The sequence below is a fragment of the Papaver somniferum genome, chromosome 8, assembly GCF_003573695.1.
Source record: "Papaver somniferum cultivar HN1 chromosome 8, ASM357369v1, whole genome shotgun sequence".
NCBI lineage: Eukaryota > Viridiplantae > Streptophyta > Magnoliopsida > Ranunculales > Papaveraceae > Papaver > Papaver somniferum.
The window spans coordinates 118,588,523-118,603,753 of record NC_039365.1 but is presented as its reverse complement, the minus strand read 5'-3'; the positions used below and the strand labels follow the sequence as shown (position 1 = coordinate 118,603,753).

Here is a 15,231-nt window from a genome sequence, read left to right as displayed (position 1 = left end):
AAACAACCACAACCAAATACTGTAATTCCACACGCTGAATACCTAAATGGCGTGGCTCCGGCGCCTATTAAAACGTTCTCACATATAATCAGCAACAATCATAATGAAAATCAAATCTGAATCTCTAGTAATAAGGTTACAGTTTTAGAATGGGACAATCTTGGTACAATCAGGAGCAAATTCGCAATACTCTCGTGAAATCAGACAGTAAACACAAAACTTTACATGATTATCTCACACACCCTTTGGTAACTACTTAAGGTGCATATTTTGGTTACAAATAAATTGTGGGGAGTAACAATAATTAACACAAACACTGATGGGGGGCAATCAATCAAACTGCCACAAAAATTGGAAGAAAATGAAAAATTCTACAGACTAAGATACAAACAACTCTTGCACCCGCCCTCTGACCTCATACAAGCTGTTAGAGAGATATTAGAGTTCGATATCGTGGGTTTGAATCTTACATTATTGTGCAATTGCACTTGGACTCCAATTTAGGCGGTCTTGAAGTGTCAACCTTTTTTGGAAGCCCTGAATCATGCTTTAAAGAGTCATTACTTGTTATGTCAGTTTCTGAAGTATTACTGTTTTTGTTTTCTTCTGTTTCCACCCGCCTTTGACGGGCTTTCTCAGATTTAGGAGGCCGCTTACGAACAGTAGTCTTTCCACGCTGATCCTTTCTTTCAGAACATGATTTGTCTGGGATAGTAATCGTAGGAACAGAACCCTCCAGGTGAACTTCATTAATCTCCTTAGACAACGCAACTGTTGCAGCTTCATAAGCTAAATCATGAATGATAGAGCTGCAGAAGAGTATAGTATCAGTTGCTTCTTCCAGTGTTAGACTTCTTCTCATATGTCGGTTCTCGACTACTACATTTGATTCCTCTGTCAAAATAAAAATAAAGAGGTTCAATTATAAGATGAAGCTGAACCTGACTTTTGGTCTTTCGATAACTAATAGGTAAATTGAGTTCACTTTTCTGTATACTCGTTACAGTTTATATGGCATTATCTAATTTCTGGACAAAAGATGCAAACTTCAGTTCAAAGTACATTGGGTCAAGCTCGAACAAATTGATTAAAGAAAATGAAGCTGGGAAAATCAAGAAACAGATTAGATATCTTACCTACGATGACGTGGACTTGATTTGAAAGACTAGTTTCTGGAGCAGGATCCAGCGAAACTGAAGTCTCTTGTTCATCTATAGTGCTTTCTGAATTTCGGGATTCTCCAGAATCACTATGAGAATCTTGAGCATTTGCATCATCATTTTCTAGAGCTGTTGATTCTGCACCAGTCATGTCAGTGCCACGTACAGCTTTACCCGTTGTGGCAGTTTCTTCTGTCATAACTGATGTTTCTGCATCTGCGTTATTCCTTACATTATTTGAAAGGTCCTCGTAGTTATCAGATGAAACACAGTCCTCATTACTTGCCAATGCTCGTAATTCCTCTAATTGGATACTCATTGTCGGGCTTAATATGTCAGAAGTTGAACCATCAATCATTCTATCACTTTCGGTGTGAGCAAGTTTATTTTCCTCGAAAACAGCATGATTGGCAAGAGAAGGATCTCTATAATCCAATTCTGTTCCTTTTGACGTGATTCTATGTTCCTCAGAAACTACATGACTTTCAGTTAAGCCCGTGTAATCCTCCCTTTCAATAGAAGCACTAAAATTTCCTTCTTGGGTGCTCTTAGTCTGCACAGTATCTTTATTCGCATGATTTGAAGATACAGAAAAAGAAGACCAGCGCCTTAAAACGTCTATATCCACATATTGATTGGAGTTCTCCATGTCATACATCCTGCTGCTAGACTGCCGCTGGACACGGATATCTGTATGTTTGGAAGAGCTCCAATCACCAGAAGAAGATGCAGAGGCACTACCATGCCCACTAGAATTCCTCATGCTGCTCTGGCTATCTCGTGCATAGGAGGGATTATTGCAAGGAACGTTCGTAGCAGTAAAGGACCTCCCCTGAACAACATGCCATTTACTACTACTTGACCTTCGCAGTAGCAGGGAAATACCAGCAGCTTCAGCATCAATTGTTTTGTTTGGATAGGAGTTTTTGAACTCTTCGCCAGCAGTGTCTTTGTGAGGACTTGAATCAAGTGTTGGGTGGATCACCACTTGCTGTTCCGGATCGTCCTTTACCCCTCCTCCTACTCTCACCTTTTCAAGGGAACTGTTCTTCATGAGACTTTCACCTTGCTCAAAATTCATCCTCACTTGAACAGGTTCCATTTCCGCCCTCTTGAGTATTCCCGCCTTGGTATCAGCCTCGAAATCATCTCTTTTCTCTTTCAATGTCATCTGAGAATGACTTGCAGCATCGGTGAACACTGCTTCAATGTCTGGGATATGCACACTGATGCAAGCAACTTTTTCATGGCAAACTGGACAAATGTTTATGTGCTTGTCCATTGACTCAACTGCATCAAACTTCCGGCCACATTGAGAACAGGTTGCTGGTGTCCTTAGATGAGCATCTTTTGACTGATCAAATTCAACAATAAATGACTCAGGAGAGGTTGTAGTAATATCTTTAGCCGCAGCACTGATGCTCTGTTCTTTAGAATTAATTCCGCCGATACTATCTCTAATAACATCTTGTTCCGCGCCATCTTCATCTACTTCATCAACTCTATCAAATTTAAAGACTTCGTCATTTTGATCATCGTTAAATGGTACCTTTTTGCTTTCAATTGGCAGATTATCCTTGTCATGCTCACTGCACTCAGTATCAAGTGCAACACTGGCACCATGTTCAGAACTTGCATTACTGCTAGTTGTTAAAGAGGAGTTCCTAGAGGCCATAGGACGGAAAGAAGAGTTTGCATTTCCAGCATAGAAGGTAGTACTTGGGACACTGGACAAAAGTGGCCTGAACATTTGTGGACTTTTTCGTTCCTGTTTATTAAACAAAAGAAGAACATCATAAAGACGTGAAAACAAGCTTAAAAATCATTGATACTGATACGGATATGGGTACGCATAAGTAGAATGATGTATGCCCATCCAGTGCAGGTCTCACAAACTCACATATTAAATAAAAAATTATGCCACTATTTACATAACATACCATTTGCCGAAGTGCAGAATCGAAAGATCTTTTTGGAGCCGAGCTAGAGGCAGATGTTCCTGATGACTTGTTGGAGAATACGACTTTTCCATTTGGTAGTGACCCAACTTTCTTTGAAACTGACCGCTCGGATACACTCAGATTGGTAGAATATAGAGAGTCTACATCATCATCACCAGATGATCCAAACGAACCCTTACTCTGGGTACTATGTCGGTCTCGCTCATAACTATATGCTGAATTGGCACTCCGAGAAGCAGTTGGTGACATTGATTGACGTCCTAATTTGGAGGAATCCCTCCCACTTCTGGATGCTGGTGAAGAGCCCCTTACGTAAGATGCCGGTGTATCAGCTAGAGAAGTCCGGAGATTGGGTGGAGCTTCAGATGGAAATCCAGGGATACTTGATTGCCATGCACTAAATTTTGGTGAAGGAGAGCTTCCCCGACTAGTATTTACAGGGGAGGTTCCTCTCCCAGATGAAGATGCATTGCCACTTGACCCAACGTTTATCTTCCGAGAAGTGGGTGTGGAAGATCTCTGAGAAGGTGTTGAGTTTTTAATTGGGGGAGTAGACGGCCTCAGTGATGGACTAGAAGGCCTTACACTGGGAGATGGACTAGAGTTACGAGCTGAAGATGGCCTTCCCCTGGACTGCAAAGTACTATTTCCAGACCGAGGAGATGGGCTAAGTCGTTGTGGACTTGCACTAGTTCTACTACCCCTGTAACTCTTCTCAGCCTACCATCACATACACATTATCAATATCAGATAAGATAAATAAATAATAATAAATAAATAAAATCATCTCTTGGGTTCAGAAAAGACACTGCTGACTTACTGTGCTTGCTCTTGATACGGAGATGGGCTGACTTCGAGTCCTGCCCCTCTGGACAAGATTAACTGGAATTGTCTCATCATCCAACGAACGGAAAAGAGGAGTGTCGGGAGGAGTCAACAGCCTTAAGTTCAATAATACCAACCATATCATCAATAACCGTGAAGCATTCAGAGCAAAATGGTACTGTATGAAGAGCTAAATTGGGTATATTCCCCATTAACTAGTAACCATCAAACTTGATACAGGCGACCGACAAATGCAATTCATTAACAACATATTTTGAAATCCTAGGCAAGAAAAAAGAGCATTGCAAAAAGGCCATGCAAACAACCAAAAAAAGAAGTAAAAAGGTTCTTTCGGTGATAATGCAATTAAAATTTTTCCGTTTTATGTTTGAATCAGGAATGATGTACAAGCTGGCAAATCATTTAATTCTGGAAAGCAGATAAGAGTAGAAACTGTACGCACCAATCATAGTCATTTTTCTCCTCGTCTGCATTGAGGAGGTCACTACTCTCTCCACGAGATGGAACTGACACCCCAAGCTTGAAACTCGAAATGGAATCAAGTCTTCTCGCTGTTAAAGTATGTAAATTAGGCCCAAATAAACAAGAAAGGTAAGCTAAATTCCTAAAAGAATCATGATAGAATTAAGTTCCCAACTTACACAAGGATACGTCAAATTCATCAGTAGACTGAAGCAAAATGTTGTCGCTCTCTTTATGTTCCATCTCATTGAATAGAAGAAGATCATCATCTTTCTGTTTGACAATAATTCCTCCTTCAAGACTGCGGCCTCGTTTATGAGTAGTCACTCTAAGATCCTTTTTAGGAGAGCGCCTCAACACCGGAGAAGGAGGCATTTTGACTACCCAAATCCCCAAGAACTTAGTATGATTCTTTCATAACAATAAGTATCAAACCTAATTCTCCAAAACAGCCATAATTCGCCACCCAAACCCTTCTCCACGTTGTTTAAACCCTTTCACCAAAACCACAAAAATCTCCTAATACAACCAACAAACTAACCAGCTATCTTTCCTATTAGTTAGCTCAATATCCCGATAAGGCAAGCGACAATCAAATTTTTTTCACCTTCACTCACAATGGGAAAACCATATAATTACATACATTAAACCATACCCCAATTTCTAAATTTCTTTACCATAAATTTCCTGTTGCAAGTAACTCCAATTATGTCCGTGAACGTCATATGTAACCCCCAAATTTATCCAAATGATTTCCCACTAACTGATGATTGATATTAACCACAAAACCCCAAATAAATTCTTGAAAATCCTTCCCAAGAGATTAATACAAGTAGAAAAAACTTCAACAACAACAAAAATACCTCAGACAACCAGATAGTCACACACTGTAAACAAGTCTTCCTTTAGTCAAACAAATTTCCAGTGTGAGTCAAAAACTGATTCTATCCAATTAAGATCTCAATTTCCACCAGGTTTTCAACCTTAATACCCTAAAAATGAAGAATCACACACTTGGATCTACAGAATCTCGTCAAAAAGAAAATTACACAAAGATCGTATGAATACTACTATATACAGAGATCAATCAATCAATCATAAAATAGAAAAACCCTAATTCTTCCAACATTCCTGAATTCCATACAAAGAAAGAAAAGAAGAAACCCTAATTATTGTTGTTGTTACCTTCAAAGCAAGTTTATTTCATACACTCTCTCTCTCTCTCTCTCTCTTTCTCACTACTCTCTGCTGTGAACAGCTCGTTTTTCCCCTTTCTTTTTCATTTTTTCTCTTTTGTTAATTCTCCGTTTTACTAAAATACCCCTCAAATTACTATTTTTAATTGTCAAATTATCATAGGATTAGTGATAATCAATGTCTATTATGGGAAAAGAGTATGAAATATTGTCAGTAGGTAATGTTTATCAGTCTTTGATTAATGGAATATGGACCCAAATGTGTATTCATTTCTCTCACTAGATTTTTATTTTGGGGTTCCTTCCCTCTGATCCTCCTCCCTCCCTCCTTTTCCTTTTTATCTCACACGTGAGAGGTTCCATTCTACCGTGACGATCACAATACAGTTGGGGAGTCGTTCTTTTTATTCAAATTTACGAGAATGTCACTGGTTTGGATTTCCTGTGTTTGTTCCGTACATCCACCCCGTTTCAGAAAAATTGGTATTTTTATTCTTTTGATTTTTATGGCGTATTTTGACATCGTAAGCATAAGTGCTTTTACTTTTCCATAAACAAAAGTCTGCAACATAAACATTTTGTTTCACGCAAAGTTATTCTCAAAATAAGTGTATCCGTGCAACAACCTGTTAGCTATTTATAGAATTCCTGTGGGAACTGACAAGTTTAAACTTAGCTACTTTAAAGCCAGATCAGAATTTTTAATCTCTATCCTCGATAATGAAAGTATGGTTAATAGAAGAACTCTGTTATCGGGCTTAAATCCCTTTGGGATTTTGGGGCTTATAAGATATTTAACATCCTAAGTTTGGATGTTGGGGACCTAATATATGAAAAGTCAAATTTACCCTTTGATCATTATTATACCCGAAACTAAACTAAACTAAATCAAATTTCTAAATCAAAATTAATTCACCACCCCATTTTCCTCTTCTTCACAAAATCATACGACAAAACCTGTGAGATAAAAAAAATTCAACGGTTTTTGATCAAATCTTCATATGTTTTCAAAAATGTTTACTAAGGTTGATTCTTAATATGACAAGATTAGGGTGACTTGGATTGAATCCATCATCGACTTGCACAAAAATTCTAATGTTTTATAAAGATGTTGAACCACAAATTTAAGATTTGACGAATGAATCTGTCCAAATGAATGTGTCCAAACACCAGAATTTGTTTAGAATTGAAAAACACGACGTTTATTTAACATTAGATTGTCTTAATAGGTAAGATTGATGAATTTAGGGCTTGGGAAATCTGCTTCTGGACTGATTACGGTTAGGAGTTCTAAATATAATTGACCAATCCGAAAATTGATGCCTACGGTTGGGACTCAAAGAACTCCCAGCCGTGAAATACCTTAAACGGTTGGGACTTTCCTACCTGTTAGTTGTTTTGTATCTGCCAAAAAACTAAAAAATTTCTTAACCTCGGCTAGGAATTCCTCACCGTAAATTTAAGGTCCAGGCCGTGACAACAGTTTTCGGACCGTAATTCACATTCACGGGTTGGTCTTGCGGTTCTTTTAGCCTTTTAATATTATTGCGGTTGGGACGGAAAGCACTTCCTAGCCGTTAACTCTAACGACGGCTGGTTTTTTATTATTATTTCCTAACCGTGAGTGTCTGAGTGAAACTAAATTGTTTCTATATTCTCATATAATTGTTCAACTTTAGGAACCAAGGAAAGGGAAAGGCACACATATTTCATAGCATTTCATTAAAACTGAGAGGCTTTAATGACCTAATGGCTATTTTTTCTGAAAACTAGCCGTTTACGTCATCAACCATATTTGTGAAAGTTAAAAAAAATGCAATAAATGCATTGGTTTAGAGTGTTCAGCGTGTATTTCATTTACGATTGGGTTTGCAACCGTAATTGACATGCAGGTGACTCTGGATAAGTATTCGGCTAGGGGTTCATTATAACCCAGACGTGAAACTTGATTACGGCCAAGAGTTCTTAAATATCAAATCGTAAATACTTTTAACGGATTGGAAAAGATCTTTTCTGGGACGTTATTATGTATTACGAATGGGAGGAATACATTTTCCCATCCGTAACCTATAAAAAACTTAATTTCGAACGGATTTGAATCAATCAAAATTTCTAATGGGCATTGATTACAAAGTTTTCTAGACTAGTTTCATGATAGGTTTTACCAGTTTTCCTCCAAAGTTTTCAAAAAAATTCATCAAAATCATCCTTGTTCTTCTTTTAAATCAAAAACAAAAGAAAGAAAAAATTGATTCTCAAATTAATCATTTGATTAGACTAATTCATTGGCTAATTGTGATTAGTTTACTTAATCTTCATATCATTAATCAAATTGAGGATATAGTAGGTATTATAGAAAATGGTAGAATAAGAGGTTATAAGAATTATTTCATGACCCATAAAACACCCATAGACCCATGGAGTTGGCAGCCCCAACAATAGAGTTCTAATAGAAAAATGAAATAAGAAAGAATTCATCTCTTTCATTTTTCTTTGGAATCGATACCATCTTTGACGAATCTATCCGGAGCTAGCTAAAATAGATCCTGACTTTATGCAGCGGGAGTGTACTGTATGAAGTGTGTGTGACCTAGGGACTTGCTTAGAGAAAGACATAAGCACAAAAGGATTTTGTAAATGATGATGATTTTACACGATCTTTGCATGAAAGGGACAAACCACTAATATATAAATAGAGGATATAAAGTAGTACTCAAGCTTTTGGAAAAATGAGACTTGGGCTGATTATGAGTTGTTATAATCAATCAAATCAAATCGTCCATTAGCTTTTTTTTAGTATTTTTAAATTCAGTTTTATAAAATTAAGGATTAAAAGTTGAAACCAATGTGTGATCTGGTAATCTATCTTATCATTAGAACCCATTTAAAAAGGGTATTAATTAATGACTAATTTGAGGTCGATGTTTAATGGATTGTTCCGTTTATATCTTGTTATTCTTATGTGATTATTATTAATTCTCAAAATATGTTGCTGTGGTTGGAGATAATGAACAAATATCTAACGAACTTTGTTGTTCTTTTTGTTTTGGCTTTTAAACTTACTAGTTTTTCACCTGTGCGATGCACGGGTCTGTTTCTCGCTTATGAAATGTTGGATCCATATTTAAAAATTAAATCATTTTAGAAACAAAATATAATATTAAAAATAAAAAAAGTATTAACTTATGAGCTTAAAAGCAAAATAAAGCATTTTATAAATTAATAAAAAATCAGATGCAAATAATCTGTTTTAAAAATTCATTCATGGGATCGTATTGCAATATGATCTTCAAACTTACTATTCTTATTCAAGCTGTATAAAATGATCAATATATTTGAATTTCTGGAGCTCATGCTTTTAATATTATACTCTTGCCTCTTGTGGTCCACCCAATGCTTATATGCATTTACTTCATCGGTAGACGTTTGAATTATTCTAGTTCGACAAACGACTACTTTCATTGAATTATATTTCTCACACAATAATTGTTATTTCTACCTTGGACTTTGCGATGACACATCTTGCCAGATATGTAATATATACCATTCCCTTCGTCTAACCAAACCAAGTATTGTTGCTTGGTAACTGAATATTTTGTCATATTAACACTGAAATTAATATACATCGTATCAATTACTGATAAACTTTTGTGATTATAAGAAATATTATGTATTGACCTTGTTTTCATTATATGCTAGCAATTCAACACATTAGGTCTCAGCCAATGTAGTCAATCATGACTGAGATGGTCGAAAGTTTGTCGGAAATTTTGTTTTCGGTATTCAAAGTAGCGGAATGTTAGATTCCGCCGTTGAAATTTTTTAAATTTGCATGGATCTTGGGTTATATATATCTATGCATAATTATGTGTGGAAAATGTTTGATATACAAATTATAGATATAAATTTCGAAAATAAATTTCCGGTAATTACTCCGAGAATTCACTAAGAACGTCCTCGAGAATCTCCTCGAGACAAAATTGTCCCAGTGTCTCGGTCCCTACTGAGACGGACTGAATCTTGAATTGACTATATTGGTTTCAGTTAATAAAATATTAAATAGTCAACAGAAACAAAGGGTAAAGTCTACAACTGATCCCCACACCCAGGTTCATTGATCTTTGTAACAGAAGTTGCAGCTGATGCCAAGGCTTTTTCGAGTTTTTAATGATGCCAAGGCTTTTCGGATTCTGGATATGTTAAGGTTGCCCAATACTTATCCGTGAACCCCGTAAAAATATTTAAGGTAATCACATTAAAAATTTCATTTCATTGATGGGGACTTGTAATTGGTTGACATATTTTACCTGGCCTCGACTTGCTCCTGAGAACTCCCCACAACCTTAACCAAACTATTCAAGATGTATTTTTCACTCTTCTGCTTTCGTCATATTAGGGTTGTTGCATAATTGAAATGGAGTCGATGATATTTTTTGCACGAAGGAAATGGACTTTAATCAATTATATTGAACCCACCATTTTGTACCCCTATTCTCGCCCGTTATCAGATTTCATGTTCTACGTTTTCTTAGTATGGCTTACAAATTGAAAAACAAATAGATTTAAGGTTGTCACCGAGCATTAAATTTTCCCTATGCCAATATGTATTTTGCCGAAGTACTTTAAAATCGATAATTTTTTACAAAATTCGAAATTTGCATTATCATTGATGACTTGATGAACTCCATCTGCCTTCTCGCTAGGTGTTCAATTGGATGATTCATCCTTTAAGATTATTCCAAACTCATAAGCATTCTGATTTCTTTTATTTTATTGTGAATTATATATTTAGTAATTTCTAAGGTTGATTCCCTCCTCTGTTTCTTGGAGAGTGAATTAAATGAATAGTTGAAGACGTGTAAGCTAGCTAGTACAGGGTTTACTTAAAAAAAATCAAATAGAATATTTGGTGGTTGTCGTAGTTTTTTACTCTTGTACCTTTGAGAGTACAATGAAAGAAAGCAACCTTGTCAAAGGAAATGATAAACTAAACATCTCGATAGTAAACATGTCACTTTAGATAAACCAAACATTTTTGTGATATTCCGATTCACCAAATAAATGTAAACAAAAAAACATGTATATTGTTTGCCACCATTTTTTGGTCCTGGACAGGCAAGAAATAACTGCTCTCTTGCCCTACAAAAAACGCGAAATATAAATATCATTAGCATCCATCCAAGCATGCATTTCTGTATACCTATATCGCGAGTCGCCACAAAGAAAAAACTAAAAATCCATATTAAGAATGGATATTTAGGGATACACTCACAATCCAGTCAACTAAATTGATTATTCAATAAACAGTTCAACAATATGTCGACTTTCATCACAATTGAGATCAACAGTTCAACAATATGTCAGACTTTCATCACAATTGAGACATCCGTAGGAGATATGAACTGTATTAGTGGTAAATAAATCAAAACACACAAAAGTAATAGCACATAACTAAATTAACAGAAATCAAAACAAATGTGCATCACCATAAAGTAAGTCAGGCAAATAAACAACACAAAGAAAAGAAAAATCATGGTTTACATTGGAAAAAGAAATGACAAAATTCATTAAAAAATAGTTCCAGAGTTTTAAGGCTACAAATGCAGGACTTGTCACCTGATAATGGCTACTCCAACTCGTTATAGATCATCTGGCACATTTTAAGAAAAATTATCTTAAAGAAAAAACCACTTTAGTTCAAAACAAAAAAACATGTTAGGCTATCAAGTGTAAATGTATATGGTGTTAGTCTATGCAATAAGATGGTATATATATGTCAAAAGACAACACTATGGAATTTTTTCGAGCTCCCTCAAATGGGAGAGATGAGCGTAACAAAATAAGATGGTATACGGACATATTGCACCTGTCCATAACAGTCATCCTTTATATCCTATTTTATGATACTAGAAAGAAATGAAAATGGAAAAATAAATTTCATATATTTCTCAAATTTTTCTGTAACAGTTTTGGATAGCTACCACATGAACATTAAAGAATTTAGGATTACACAGAAGTGGGAAAAAAAAGATCAGTAAAACCCTCTTTCTTAATACATTATTGACTTGTTGTACTTCATTGCTTCAGTGTATAGGGTACATAATTAATGTTTGACTTGCAGTAGCAAATACATCGTACAAACTCCAAATCAGAGTAACTGTAATCAATCAGCTGTGTACATCGGGAATTTAAGAACATGAAAAAAAAATATTTTAAGGTGCTGAACTGCGGGTTTCTGTAAGGTTTATTAACCAAAAATAAAAAATATAGGAGATTATCTCTTATTTATCTATGCAAGATTTTTTTTGCCCAATGGAATTGGTGAAGTAATGAATTGGGTGCAGGTAACATCAATGTGTATCACTTGATGGATCACACTTTTTGTACCCTTCTCAATTCATGAGGGCTAAGACCACTTGTTGCTTGCGTAGCATAAGAGAGGTGGCCATAAAAATAGCAGCTTGTATGAGACTTTATATCAAGGATTGATGAGTTCCATAGGATCATGAAAAAAGCAGAAGGAAAAAAAAATTGATAGTTTATTTGTGTATTACACAAATGCAAACTGAACAGAAAACACAAAAATAAAATATATAACGAAAAATCAAAACTGTGTTGACATTAGTTACCTTCTTTTTTCTTGCGGTTACATTAGTTATCTTCTTCTCCCCCAACTGAATATGCAAGCACAAAAAATCAGCATAACACACGTAAGAAAATAAAAAAAAAAAACAAAATCAAAACAAAAAATAATGAAATTAATCGTCCGCATCATCAATAAAATTAATAGAAAAATCACAATCATGTTGATACTACACTATTGATATTATGACCATGGTAGACCGTAGCTACTCCCTATTGATAATATATTTGCAGAATGAGTTTATAGTAATACCTCGTAACATCGATGTCGCTAACGCTTGACCTATGGCTCAACAACGACAACATGTGCATGATCAAGGCTACTTGCACAACAAATAACAATCAATCTTCGTAACCTCAATGTTGCTATCACTTGACCTATGGCTCAACAACGACAGCATGTGCATGATCAAGGATACATGCACAACAAAGAACAATCAATAAGAGAACCATAAATCGCCTGGAAAGTTAAAAATCATAGAAGAGAAAAGCAACGTAGAAAATAGGATTTTGTTTTTTCTCAAATGCTTTATATAGTGAAACACACAACCCAAAAATTCCATAAATAAAATTTTTTTTTGGGAAATAAAACTTTGTTTTGGAAATAATATTAATCAATATCTACAAATTTACATTTTTAGATAATCATATTTACTTGTTGCAATATTTTGTACATAATCTAAATCTACATCTAAAAATATATAGAATTCCTATAATTTTGGTTGGCTGGATCTACCTATTATGTTATTTTTGGCAATCTCAAAACATGGAAATCACAATATCGATAATTTTTCTACCAATTATAGCTACCTAAACTTATTCTTCTGGTGCACTCGAAATTTTCTAAATTAACAATAACCATAAGATCACAATATTAAATAAATGATATTTTTTCCTTATTTACTTCAAAACATTTATGTAATTTTATATTTTTAGATAGTCACGTTTTAAAAAAAAATAATATTGGGCATCTTTTACACGTTAAGAAAAATATGAAAAATATTGCTATTATTGTTATATAATTTTTTCCATTAATCAAATTTTATATTGTTATTATTTTATGTTTATTTTTATTTTATGAAATGAGCAATATTAGAAAAATGATATTGAAACTCATTTATTGTTGTCTATTGCAGTTTTTTTACTAACGTTTTTTCCTCCTTTTCATAATTTTGCTTATGATCATTATTTTCCATCACGATTTTTTTGTTAATGATCTTGTTTTTCGATTATTGGTTAGGGCTCACAATTGATTTTTTTGCTGAAGAGGAAGCATGATTCGATCAGCAGGTAAATATCCTCGTCTCAATGGATTTTGATTTTAAACTTTAATCGTTGTTTTTTCTTTGGAATTGCAATTTGGATTAGTGTAATTATTAGTATATTGTAATCAGGATTAATTAGTAAAGTATAATCAGACGTTTGGATATTTTATTTTTAATTTTATGATTGATTAAATATTTTTGATAAAATCATGATGAAAGAAACATATTTTGATGGGATTTTATTTATGAATTTTAACTTAAATATAAGATTTAATATATTTTTAATGGATTTTTGATATATGTTTGTAATTATGACGGGGATGTTTTAAGATTGAACGCGCAATGTGGGGATATGGAAACTAATTGGGGGATATGAATTACTTCCCCCAACCAAAGGTGTCTGCTAAGGTGTGTTTTTTTGGGCGAAAATACTAAAACACCCTTTGATTAATTAAAAAAACGTTATGAAAAGACTATTACACCCTCCCCACTAAATTAAAAACTTAAAATCAAAACCAAAAAACCAAAATCAGTTATCCCCCATTTGATTTGTGCTGGCATACTCGATACTTAGGGTTAGGTTTTGAATTTTTTTTTTCTTCCATCTTCCTCTCCTCTTCTTCATCGTTCTTCATATACTCTACGATTAATCGTTGAACCAAAAATTTCTTCGTCGATTAAAACCAACCCATAAGAATGCCTCCACGAAAAAAATCAGATGCCCAATCGAAATCAAAATCGATTGCTCAACTGAAATTAAAGAAAAGGCTTGCTTTGATTGCTCAAGAGCAAGAAAACGAAGAACAAGAGTTATCGGACGATCAACTACTCAGAAATATGGCTTCCATGAGAAGGTAAGTCATTTAAAACTGTTTAATTAGTGTTTCAATCGATTTGTAGCAATGGGTTTAGGTCGAAATCGCGAAACCCTAAGTGAAACAGTTGAGTTTCAGAAATTCCGGCACTCACTTTAGTATGAAGACCACACCGGAAACTAGTACCGGCAGTCAATCTAGGATGAAGACCACACCGGTATCCCGTTCCGGCGTTCAATTTAGGTTGAAGACCGCACCGGAACTTAGTTTCAACATTGAATTTAGGATGAACACCATTTCTGAACGTAATACCGGCATTTACTTGAACTTTTACGAGTACGCCGGTAGCAAGCTTCTAATCAACAGAAAACCCTATGATTTTGTTAGTTGTTCCGGCGTACATTGTATGTTAGATTCCATGCCGGTACTAGAGTTTTTGTATCCAGAAACTTTAGAACTACTACCGGCATCCTGGACAATTTTATTTCAATGCTGGTACTCCGTTCCAGCATTTATTTTTATTTTACGTAGCTGCCGGTACTTGAGTTTTCTTATCCAGGAATTTCTTATAGTAAATCGGCATCCTATAAACTCATTTATCAATGCCGGCAACTGCTCCCAGCATGTAATCATTTTGACATACTATGTCGGTAATGTATCCCGGCATGTTCGATACTTTTTTTCAGTATGCCGGTATTTATGATTCTATGTCGTATTGTGGTTTATCTATGCCGGTATTAGATATTAAAGTTAGTTGTCTTATATTTATTTCGTGCTTCTTTTGAAATAGATCTAAAGCAAGGGAAGCTAAAGCAAAGGAGGCTAACAAAGGAAAATCTAAAGATGTTGTCACAAAGAAAAGAAGGAAGGATGGTCTTGATACT

General features: G+C 34.9%; 1 protein-coding gene across 1 annotated transcript; it reads right to left on the bottom strand.

The window, feature by feature from the left end:
* Positions 1–101: 101 nt before the first annotated feature.
* Positions 102–5,817, bottom strand: LOC113302765. The gene is made up of 6 exons (XM_026551707.1): positions 4,609–5,817; positions 4,410–4,518; positions 3,942–4,062; positions 3,101–3,841; positions 1,137–2,928; positions 102–894 (listed from the first exon to the last, which is right to left on the bottom strand). Exons 1-6 carry the CDS (start codon positions 4,802–4,804, stop codon positions 467–469), a joined length of 3,387 nt encoding a protein of 1,128 aa, XP_026407492.1. The 5' UTR covers positions 4,805–5,817; the 3' UTR covers positions 102–466.
* Positions 5,818–15,231: the final 9,414 nt, after the last annotated feature.